Raw genomic sequence first — 12994 nt, forward strand, 5'->3', positions numbered from 1 at the left:
GAAACATTGCTTTACAAACCTTAAGACTTGATAAAAAAAAAAAAAATTGCGTATGAAAGCATTTTAATGTTTAATGATAAACTGCCAAATTTAATTTAATTACTAATTTGAAAGTTATAGTATGAAAACTATAACAAGCACACAGTGGTTATGAGGTTGGTCCCAGGGACCGCGCCTGGGTTGAAAGACTTAACAGTCTATATGTTAGGATAGAGAAAATAAATAGGATATAAACTGTCAATTAAAGTTTGAGGAAAACCTATCAAGTTGCATAAAACAGTGTGGTGATTTTTTGGGGGTATTAAACAGATTAATAGAAGTAAATAAACCCATTTTACACATTTTAAAAATTATTTGTAAATTTGGAATGTAACTTCAGCATTCATTATACTTGAAGAAAAGGGTAATGTTACATTTATTCTGTGGCTCATTTTCCACACACAAATGCACCTAAAGAACCTCTCTGCTTGTGCTGTTAGTTATTGCTTTTTACAGATAGTTTTCTGACAGAAATACTGAACATATTTATATGTTCTTTTATGCAAACTTTATTTTTTTAGGTACTTTTTAATATTTTGATTGCTTGGGAATTTTTTGAGATGATTGTGACTACATACTTTTCCCTGGATTATGGCACATATATCTTTCTTTCACATGAAATTAGAACCTATCATGAAATACTTTATTTGAACTTTAGTATATATTTAACCTTTAAGTGCAAGCTGTGGATCACAAATGACCCTTGTACCCACATTATTGGTTTGAAACTGATGTTGGAATTTTTATTATTTTTTATCAAATGTTTTCAATTCCATAAATCAACCTTCTTGGTAAATGGATCACATTAATTTGTAATGAAAGGCCATTGGTCATTAGCAACCCAGGTCATGCATATGGTAAGATTTGTGTTAATTTTATCTGAAAAGTTATGACAGAAAAATTTCCTGAAGAATACAATGATAACATAACAAAGAACACTGCTAGAACTTCCAAATGAAAAAGATGTTCGATGTGCCCTACCTCTAAAGAGGGGGAAACTGACATCATGTTCAAAATGCACCACACTGATCTCCTCTGTATGTTCGCACACAACAAAAACAACTGTTTGTGCTAACTACAAATTATAGATGTAATACCCGAGGAATTGTGATGGATATTTGATGATGGTACAGACTTTCCAGATATTTCTGTTGTTTATTTGGTATTGTGGCCATCTTTCTTGTGTACTCTTAAACTAAATAAAAAATTTAGACATAAACATGGTCTGAATTCTTTTATAATTTGGCAGGTCACTTGTGGCCCACATGATGTATTAACCTAGATAAATTATTTTGTACGTTCATTTAAGGGTTATATACCAAACTCTTATAAATATTCTCGATTGAAAACAGATCAATTCCCTTAACTAGTACAGAATTATATATTAACATGTATCCACAAGTAGAGTTGGATGATTAGTGTGAAAGTATTGCATATTTCAAAAACAAACTTAATGGTGACTGCATGGTGATTAAATAAACCTATATATTTACTATTATATGACAGTAGCTTTTGAACAATCTAATCATATTTAAACTTTTATTTATTTGTTTATTATAGCTGTTTTCAAAGCTGTATTTTGTTAGTAAATTATCAAACCACCACAGTGAGGTTTCAACCAAAGCCTTTACAGAAACTAAGGAAATTGCTTGAAAATCAAGAAATGGATATATTCTTAAGGGGCATAGGCTCTTAGCACTCAATTTTGAACAGATTCTTTATATTTCTCTAATTATTATTATTACTAATAAATTATACATTTAAGAAATAGATACTACTACTAAATTCAATATAAGATTGTTACAGACAAGAAAATACCTAAAATTATGATTATAAATAATATATATTTAAATAAAACTCATCAAAACAATTGTTTTCCATATATACTAATTAATGTTAAAAAATAATAGTTTAATCACATTTAATTGGAACTATGTTTTGTCACATTGCCAACAAAATCCTCCCACTGCAGAGAGATAAAACAAATTGATGTGAAAATGCTGTTTTTGAGAGATTTAATAAGAGAAGCACTGTTTAGATATATTTTGATACAAAGGGAGATCAAAAAGTAAAATGAAACATACTGTTGGATCTAGTGAAGAGGAAGTGAGGGTTTGAGAGAAACATTTATGCAAACATATGCTACTATTGCTAGCATACTATTTCTGTCAAAGGAAATGAGGACATTATCATACCCCCAAATGAAATTATTTTTCATGTTACTTCTATTTTTACATATTTATAGAAGTGCAAAATAAATCTGTTGGTAGTTATAATGTTATCTTCAAGTTTGAAAACCATTAGGGGATAAAATAATTCTAGGAAGTATTCAAATAATTTAGTATTATTGTATTAATAATTAACCACAGTGCTTAACTTCTCCAAACTAGCTGCCATAATGTTTCATTTTTCCAATGATAAGATACCAGTTGCCTTTTTGAAAGTTAGCTTTGTAACACTGTAATCAGATTTTTGGCATTTTTTACATGAAGAGGAGATTTCTACTGTAATAATATAGTATTTTGGATTAATCGATGTTACATATGTATAGATATAACTTAACGTTTGGTCCATGTTGGTCATCTCGTCCACTAAACTAAACTTTAAAAAAAAAACATTCAAAGCCAGCCCACATCATTCAAATGCTTATCAAGCCATTCCTTAAACTCTTTTATTAACTGCATCTACCATATCTGAAGGTAACTCATTCCAAAGGCCACCCACCCTATTAGAAAAATGAAACTGTAAAAAGTCATTACTTGTAATGTCATACCACTTGTTTTAGACTTTAACAGTGTGAAAAATATCTTTCCCATGATAATTCTAATTTCTAAAGAATGAAAGGTCAACTTTAACAGGTTTATAAGAGCTGCAAGTATCTTAAACAGTACTAAATTTGATGAAACAAATCTCTAAAGTCTAGATACATTGTTAGTGTGTGGAAAAAACAAAGTACAAAAATGTACAGTGGCAGTGCTCAATTGATATTCATATACATTGTTTTATTAGTTTAGAAGCAATTGGTTATTGTCTGAGGCCTTAACTGGATTGCTACAAGACTCCAATTATGATGATCTCAGGAAACCTCAAAAAGCTTTTATTGTAATTAATAACCCAATTAGTCAAAAACTAACATCTATTGTTTATGACATCTAGCTACTTTTTTAATCAGTTGTTGAAACAAATGGAAGGTTGGTCCCTGCACTTCTCCTAGATCCATGCCTTCTTATACAGCATTAAAGAATAGTTATGCTGTTGAAAATGGGGACAAAAGACTGCACATTATTATTGCACATGCAACAAATTGTGTATCTCTATGTTACAGATTTTTCTCAAACGTTTTTCCAAAATTCTTAGATGCCCTGTATTGTGTAGTTTCTTAAAAAGTTACTGGAATGAAGTTTTTGATAACGGTGAAAATGTTTTCACTAAACAAAAGCCATAGATAAAGGCTTAAAATTTAAATATTTCATTTGTTTTTCACTAACTTATCAAAGTCTATTAATATAGCCATAGGCATCAAAGAGACTGCAAAAATTGGTGATCAGGCTACTCGAAGATTGGGACGTGGAATAGAAGACCTGGATTTTTACATCGGGGATGAGGCATTAGATGCATCAGGATATGCTGTGAAGGTAATATATATATATGTTTGTGTGTTTGTGAAATGAAGATTATATCTGTATTCAATTGTAGTAATGATAGTAGTGTTTGCGATGAGAGATAAATTGAAAAAAATCTGGATGCATCAGGATATGCTGTGAAGGTAATATATATATATGTTTGTGTGTTTGTGAAATGAAGATTATATCTGTATTCAATTGTAGTAATGATATTAGTGTTTGCGATGAGAGATAAATTGAAAAAAATCTGTTTTTTTTAATTGCTATATTACAATATTTCTTTTGTTATGGCTTTACTGTATGTATGTATGTAACTGCTTACATTAGAAATTGAAATAACAGCAAGAATACCCAGCTGAAGAAGCAACTCATTCCATTCATTATAAATTTTAATTTTACATACATCTAGTTAGATGGGTATGTTAATTATAAGGATGGGAAAACTCTGCAGATTCATAGAAATTCCTTTGTGTTGCTCAAAATCTATGGGTTCTGATATTCGAGCAAATCATAGAAAGCAGATGATATGAGTTTACTGTCACCCTTAAATCTTGTCACACAGTAATGAGATTGAAAAAAAAAGGTATAAAAAAAATATGAATTGTATATGTATGAGTGATTTTCATCATGATGGTATGCAGTATAAGATGCATGGCTCTCCCTATCAGGCTTGCTTTTTGTACTACTCAAGAGTTTCCTCAAATTTATTTTCTATTTTATATGCCTATAATTTTTAGTTCTTATTTATGTAGGTAGCTCACATTGATCAGAAATTAATGTATTTAATGACTTGTGAGAAGCAGGGCTTGAAATTATCTTTTCTTCTTCCTGACCACCAGTTCAGTTACTAGTAAATTTTGCCAGACCTTGCAGGATTCTGTTTCATCAAGTAAATAGATAAGTTAATCATCTATTGTATTGTGTTTTCAGATAAAGGTAAAGCTCTGAAATACATGAAATGAGTTTTAAACAAATGCTATAATATTATCAAAGAACCAGTATTAATGTGTAAATTATCATTGGTAACTCCATTGAATGTAAAGAGAAAATTAAGACATTTAGGCAAAATTAACACCAACATTGGCTTTTAGTAATCTTTAAACTAATATTTTTATTGATAAAATTCAAGAGATTTGTCAGTAATTTCAAAATCTTTAAATAATTTTGGTAAATATTTGCTTTGTTTTAATGAATACAGAGTTTGTAATATAAAGAATACCCATGAATAGCAACCTTGGCTCATAAATTGTAGATTTATATTTATTTAAACATGACTTTTTAATACACAAGTGTTAGTAAGAAAGACTATAACAAAGCTTTGTATATTAGTAATGATTGGAGATATATTACTGATATTGAATTGTCTAGGTTTTCTTGACCACATCAAACAAGTCCACCAGAACTCAATCTGAAAAAATAAGATGTTTTGCTACAACCAAAGCACACCACCTTCTTTTGGATATAAGTATCGTTAATCAAATGAGGAACTTCATAATTTTCTGTAAAATACTTTTTTGTAATTTATGAATTTCTCATTTCTGAATAGGAACATTCCAAATAAGTTATGATATAGCTGATTAGATATAATTGAGTGTCTTCAACATATTATGTTGCGTGTAGAGTTCATAAACTCTAATTTTTCACAAACAAGCTTTGTCCTACTATATTTTGAACACCAGTTATTTTGAAGTAAATTCAACAGTTTTATTGCAAGTAATTGTGGGATTGAAAATTTACAGGTTAACACAACCTTTTCAAAACTTTCTGTACAAATTTATTTATTGACTGTCTTTTAATATGATAATGAACAACTTTATAATGACAGTTGATGTTAGTTTTACCATCCATTACTTTAACCTCTAACTCTAGCTAATACAACCTGTTTAACAGTTACTTGTATAGTATAGCATTAATTACATTTGTTTCAGAAATGATCCACTTACCTCAATGCACACAGTCGCTATTTCTCACGTGCTTGATGTTGAGATTTTGTACATGCCACTAGTCTTGAACTGTCTTCTACCTAAATCACGTTTTTAGACATGAACTGCATTGGTACATAATGTGTTCATCATGTGACAATAATCCTCCACCAATAGGAGAGAGACACATTTTCTATGTGCAGTAGATTCTCATAAGTACTTGCACTCAAGCTTAACTTTTCTTAAACTCAGCACTGCCATTACCAGACATGTCTAATTTTACTCTCAATTTTGAAAGGTTTTGTAATTGATTTAATTTAGTATTCTTTATTATCATAGATACTGTCTTTCTGACTCTTTCTTTTTTCAATGCGCACCTGTTCTTCATTTTCAAATTGCAAGAGATAGATGATTCCATTTCTCATGTTTCTTCATTTCTGAACAGTGTTACACTACAAGCTGTGTTAGGGTTACTTTTCACACTATTTTTCAACCCTGCCAACTCATGTTTCTGTGGTTTTACCCTCTCAAGTTTCTAGTTCTGTTCACAAAGCCAAAATTTTCGTCTTGAATGAAACTAGTTAATGTCCTCTACTAGGGTTGTCCTTACAGTTTTTACCTTTTCTGTTGCTGCTAGAGGTTCTTTGTACATGGAAGATTTTAACCAATAATGAGTTTCACCTTCCTTCCCTGTTATTCTATCCCCAGTGTTTTCTCCATTTTTTTGCCTCACTACGAGGTCTGTTTCTATCCAGCCATTTCTACTGCCTAGCTTTGCTCTGTCATTTGCTGTTGAAGAACATGTTATTCCCCTCTCTTTCCTGATTGTGTGCTTCCCCTTTCTCTTATGTCTTGTGTTTCTTCATGATCTTTATTCCAATGCTTTAGTTTTATTTTTTCCCTCTTCATCTGACTTTAGTATCCATACTGATATTTGTCTCAGCATTGTTCCCACTCTTCCATGCCTTTTTCTCCTCATTTCCATCATTTCTTTAACAGGGCTTATAGTCACTTCTGTTCCACTTTCTTGGATTCTGAATATATGGAATTCCTTCTACCTGGTTAAGGATTGACCCTCTATTTCCTGTATCCCTTATCAGGTCTAACTTCTCTCATTTTTGCATTCTCCTTGCTCTATTTCTTTGCTATCTATCTTTTCTTGTCTCCTATCTGAGGCTCTTTACTGGGATATAGTTAGTTTTTCTGGAATACCTCCAGTCAGTCCTTTTCCCTAGTTAGGTTATGGTTTATCATTGACTCTCTCTCTCTCTCTCTCTCCTTGCACAGTTTCTGTGTAGTTGAGATATACTCAGATATGACACACTCTTCTCTGTCTTTCGCCTTCTTCAATCCTCCCCATGTGGCTTGCATCTCACTTTTCTCATTTGCCACGAGGTCTTTGTGGTGTTCTCACCTTGAAGTCTTGGGCTGAAGCTGCTTGCTATCAATTTTCTCTCATTTTTTTACTCTCCCATCCTGCTCATTCCCCTACATCCTCTCCTGTTCTTTGGCCTGTATACCCTCATCCTCTCTCACACATTTCCTCTTTGTGCCCCTATACCTCCTTTTGCCACCACTCCCAGAGAGCTAGCTTTTGCCCATCCCACTGATGACTACTACTTTTTATCTATTTCATATCTTATCACTTTGGCTACTTCTTAGGTTCAACTTTATTTCATCTACTTGCTCTGTCAATTGGCCATGTGTGTAGGAGTTAGTCATAATAGTTGTTAGAAACAGCTCATAATATGTTAATATTTCTTAATACTTAAATTAGTTATTCAAGTTAGACCATTAATATTTTTAATGTTTTTCTACATGCTTTTTTCATTCATTTAATAGTTTACCTTCATAAACTAATTTTCTCTATCAAACATTAATACCTCATAGCATTTTATCTCGGTTGTTAAGCTACTCTAAATTCACACTGTCAGAGTCGTGATGTGTTTGTATTTGAGTCTAGATTTTGTTGAGGCAGAATATACATATTTTTGTTTATACTGGTGCTAATGATTTCCAAGGAACAGGAATCTGATGATTGTGTGAGAAGTAAACAACTAGTTATGTTTTGTGTGTAAGTTATATGCTATCCTTTATTTAATATTAGTTTCATTAACGGTATTGGTTAAAATGTTTTATTAATTGTAATATTTCAAGTGTTTTGATTATTATTTTTTCATGTAGATAATTTTGTATTGTTAACTTAGTATGCAGATTTAGGACTAACCGTAATATTTTGAGATAGTCGAATATTGAGATATTACTTGGATTATAGCCAAAAAAACCTCTAACAGCAGGCATACCCAGTGGATGAATCATTGCAATCTAATAATTATATGCTTTTGTTTTATGACTTTGCATACTCCTAGAAAACATAGCTGTATGAATTACTGGATTGTAATTTTTAGTTTTGATCTATTTAGGTAGCACATTTAATCAGAAGTTGATGAGCATGTCTCCAGCACTTTTTCTACCTGAAATCAATTCTTCGCTTCAGTTATACCAAAAAATAAATGCTATAATAGCAGTAAATTACTAACATTGAAAATTACTTCAGGATGATAGTGGTAATTTCTCATGGATATTACTTGAATTAACCAATACCAATTCATGGTTTCATGAGTGCAAGTTGTGAACTGAGAATAAGATGGTGTGTGTAAATACCCATTGTAGTTTTGTTATGAGTATGTAATGTAATGTTATGGTATACAATACTATTTAATAATGGAAATTTAGTAAAACAATTTTTCCAAGATAATACACACCTCTTCATACAGAAAACCATCTTCCTCATGCGTGTGCCTTAGAGATTTCCATGCCACTAGCCTTTAGGCAACTTCCACCTAAGTTCGTGAGATTTCTCGTGATTTGTGCTACTGTATAATGATTCTATTATACAGCAAAAGTCCTCCACTAATAGGAAGGTGACACAACCTCCTAGTGCACCAACTCCCTTTATGATTTTGCACTTGTGATAATTCAGTTTCCTTGGCACTGGACATATCAGACGTATTTTGATATTTCTCTATTTTGAGGGATTTGTAGTTGATTAAAGGACTTTATTTCTTCTTGTCTTCCAACTATAAACTCTTAGGTTCATGCAACTTCAACTGTTGTGAGGTCCATTATGCAACCAAGAATTTCAATGCCTGTCCATTTCTCTATGTTCCTTCCCCTTATTCTGAGGGGGAGCATGAGAGGATAAGAACTTTGACCCTTTGTTTTGTCCTTCTAGTTATGTCTTAGGAACCTCTTTTCCTATTGAAGAAAAATTCCAGGTTTCCTCACATTATCAGGACCTTATAACTTGGGTATGTTCTGTTCTTTCTTTTTCCTGTATCATATGACACTTCCCATTCTCTCCTTCATAACCCTAACAAATTTTGTTTTCTCCTAATATTAACATTCATGCTTTTTTCTTGCCTTTATGATTCCTATATCATGGTATACAGTCATTCTATCTTCCCCTTTCTTTCTGGAGCCACAGACCTTTGAGTCTCTTTTGCCTGTGTGGAGGCAGACCTTTTGGGGTTGGTTTCACTATCCAGTTCCCAATTCTTTCAACTTTGCCTGATCCTTCTATCTGTGCTTCATTATCATTATGTCAGAGCCACTTCTCAAGCACATGATGACTTTACTGGTGATTCCTGTTCCCTTCTATCCTGGCCTGTACTACTTATTTGGCTATTTCCCTGCTCACTTGCATCACTTGTTACTGTTGTGTAGGGACCCCTTTCTTTCCCATGTTAATATTCCTTTTTATGGAACCTTTGTTTTGCCCTTTTTCTTTAGCCTTCAGGTTTTGAGGGTATTCCAGATTCAATTGAATCATGATGGAAGCTGCATGTCATCAATCCTCATTAACTTCTTTGGTTTCCAGACTGTCGCAACACACACATATCCCACTCCTGTCTTTTGTCCTAGTCTCTCTGTTCCCAGTACTTCCTTTCTTTCTTTCTTCCCATGCTTCTCCTTCTGCTCAACCATCTGCAACTTGATGTCGGGCTTGTCAGTGACTACTTAGGAAATAGGAATCTGGTGGGGGCTTGTCTGTTGAAGTATGCACATCTTTGGTGACAACTCTGCATACAGATGGGTGAAAATCATTCTCATTCATGGACTCTCCCTCTCTCTTAGCCTACACTCAGTTCATTTCTCCCTTCCTTCAAATGCCATCTATCTTTAATGTTAGGAAGATGTGGTGTTGGATCTTTGGCACAAAAAGGCCATAGAGATGATGTACAACCCTTCTCCAGGGTTTTACTCCTGCCTCTTCATAGAAGGACTGGTGGCTGGTTATCACCTTTCCTTCCTAAATCACTTCATGTTCGTCCTACATTTTCATCTGGAAAATTTCTTTTCCCTCATGTTGGTCATTTCACTGGGGCTATGGATGACCAAGGTTGACATTTCAGATGCATTCCTTCATATTCTTATCATAGAGTATTCCCAATGTCTTTCCATTCATTCATTGGGATAACATCTTCCAGTCTCATGCTTTTCTCTTTGGCACTGTGTCAACCCTCTACATCTTCAACTGAGTGGGCAGGGCCTTTTCTCACCATGGACTAAGTCTGCAATTCCATCATTATATGGATGATTGGCTTCTCCTGTCTCACTCGCAGCAGAATCCTCTCTTCACACCTCCATTCTTCTGCAAGAGGCTGCCCATTGGGTTGGGTTGTCAAGATTTCCAAATCCTTTTTGACCCTCAACCAATTATCTCATTCACCTGGAGGTGTTCTTCAACTCCCTTCTCAGCTGGGCCAAACCTTCTCCTATCTGCCTGCAGGCTCTGGAGCTTTCTGTTGCCAGGATGCAAGTCTCTCCTACTCATTCTGCATAAGAGATTCTATTGCATTGGGGGACCATGGCTCAACTGAAGCTGCTTATTCCTCTGTGTCATGCTCATATGTGCCTTCTTCAATGGTCCATGTGTGATCAGTGGAACCAATGGAGGGAACCTTTGGACTCACTAGTACTCCTGTTCCCTCTTTCTTTGAGGACCTTTTGTGGTGGCTGGACCACTCCAATACCATTATCGGAGTGCCTCTACCTTCAGCCAAGCCTGACTTGTACCTTTTCACTGATGCCTCCCTCTTATATCAGGCACTTGGACTCAGGGCAAATCCTCCCTCCACATCAATGTGCTCAAACTTTTGGCAGTATGCCAAATGCCAAGCATGTTCCCATTTCCTACCTCTCTTGGTGAACCATATAACTATGATTCACTCCAACAACTCAATAGTTTCATTCTTGATGAGTTTGTCTCATTACTAGTCATGTTCCAGACTCTCTTGGCCAGATGTTGTCCTGCCCACAGAATGGTCTCTTCAGCCTCAGATTTTTTGCTGGGTGTATTCTCTCATCAATGTCTTTGCCACATCTCTTAGTTCCAAGCTTCCCCTCTTTTGATCTCCCATTCCCCATCTTTCAGCCCTGGCTGTGAGTGCTTTCATTTGGGACTGGCCACATCCTTTCCTGTATGCTTACCTGCTTCTCCATCTTCTGTCTCGGGTCCTGGCCTTGATTTATGACACTCCTTGTTCAGTTCCCTTTGTGCTACCTCTGTGGCCAGCTCAATAAAAAATATACCACTTACACTGGTAGACAGACAGCAAGAACAGGAAAAGGGAAAGGTTCCCCTCTGGGAAAGACCAGCTCTACAAGTAACGGACTGGACACATCCCTAAATAAGTCCCAAACACAAAGGTGGAAGGATGAGATCCCTTGATGGAACAGGTGTGAGGTTGAGGCAAGACGAGAACAGATTGACAGATGACAAAGTAGGAACCAAGGGCATTGGTTCATCCATTGCCACCTTCTTGCTGACTATTCTGCATTTGGTCATCTCTCCTTCTTCCTTACCTTGCTGTTTGACAAAGGATTGGCTGTCTCCACCATTGGTGATTATCAAGCTGCCTTGTATACCACCTGTCATGCTTTCATAAGATGTTTTCCTCACAGGTTCTCCCCCCACCTTGTTCTGGTCCTTCCTTCTACATTGACTTCCCCACCAAGTTCCCATGCCTGATTGGGATGTCATTGTCATCTTGCACGCTTTTACCCAGGCCCTTTTCGAGCCATTGGCCACCTGCTCCTTATAAACATGAATCAACTAAGTACACATGGTATTTTAAATCTCAGGGCTAAGTATAGAAGGTGGGGATCACACCTGTCAGGGGTATGGCAAAACTTATTTCTTGTTTCACCGTAACCTTACAAATGTGGGCTGGGTGGAATCCACCCAGCTCATAACCATAAAAGTATTCATGAGAGTAATTGTACTATAATTTTTGATAATGTACAGGGATCTCCAGAACATTTTGCAGGTTATTAGTAAACATTACAAGGCTTTCATACACAAAATATCAAGTTTTTAAATTAAGTATTAGGATTTTTTTATTAAAGATTTGCTCTTAAATTTTTCTTTCAGAATGTTGACTATCCATGTGTAAAGTAATTTTGATTTTAAGATTAAAAATACTTTTCTTTATCTGAAATTTGTCAAGTTTCATTTGTGTAATCTCTATGTCCTTCTAGATAATTATCATTATAAAAGTATTGATCACAAAATTTCAAAGTACTTATGGCCAGAGTTTACATTTCTCATCTTTTCACACTTACTTTTTTGTAGTTATTTTATTGCTAACAGTATGGACAGCAAAGTTCCAAAGTAAATCTCCTGAGAGTTTCATCTAATCATTTTTACACCTATTTCCTCTGCTTATTCTACTGTTAGTGGCTAAAGTAGAAACCTGCCAAAAATAATGAATGAGTCACCCCTCCTATTTAGGTGTTACTGTATTTTGAGTAATTTGATGCTGTCAATATCAAATAAGCTTATGTGCCACAATTCCCAGAACTTTCCCTGCTTTGAAAACAGTGGAATAGCATTTATCAACTTGTTTACAGTATAGTAGTTACAACAACAATTGTCTAAACTCTAAAGTATTATAAAATTTTTATGTTATGACTTTGTAGAAAGTCCAGGCCAATTCAATAAGTTGATAAGCAGAAGTATCCTACAGAAACTATTTGAATCCCGGCTCCTAGAACACAGTGGGGTAGAATTTGCTGGCTTCTTTACAGTACAGTCGCTGAAACAAGAATTGTCTAAAGTACTTTATAAAAGTGAGAGAAAATATCTATGATATACTCTGTACAAAGTTGTATCTAATCCAATAAACTTGGATGGTTGAGAGTTAGTGGTAATATAGGTGTGAAAGTGCTTATGAACATCCTGTTTCCTATTTTATCATGCTTACACAGCAACCAATAAATGCAAAGTTTCTAATATTTTGTAAGGTACAGTGAGGTTTCGGTTATCATACATTACATACCAGTGTGTGTGTGTGTGTGTGTGTGTGTGTGTGTGTATATATATATATATATATATATATATTATTA

General features: G+C 34.4%; 1 protein-coding gene across 1 annotated transcript in view; it reads left to right on the forward strand.

Annotated features, from left to right (window-relative positions):
• LOC106458844 (actin-related protein 3) overlaps nucleotides 1–12994 on the forward strand; it is a 106166-nt gene that overhangs the window by 24932 nt on the left and 68240 nt on the right. The window contains exon 3 of the mRNA XM_013918397.2: nucleotides 3550–3674. Coding sequence (XP_013773851.1) covers nucleotides 3550–3674 — 125 coding nt within the window. The remainder of the gene's footprint in view (nucleotides 1–3549; nucleotides 3675–12994) is intronic.

Source organism: Limulus polyphemus, unplaced genomic scaffold (genome assembly GCF_000517525.1).
Source record: "Limulus polyphemus unplaced genomic scaffold, Limulus_polyphemus-2.1.2 Scaffold522, whole genome shotgun sequence".
NCBI lineage: Eukaryota > Metazoa > Arthropoda > Merostomata > Xiphosura > Limulidae > Limulus > Limulus polyphemus.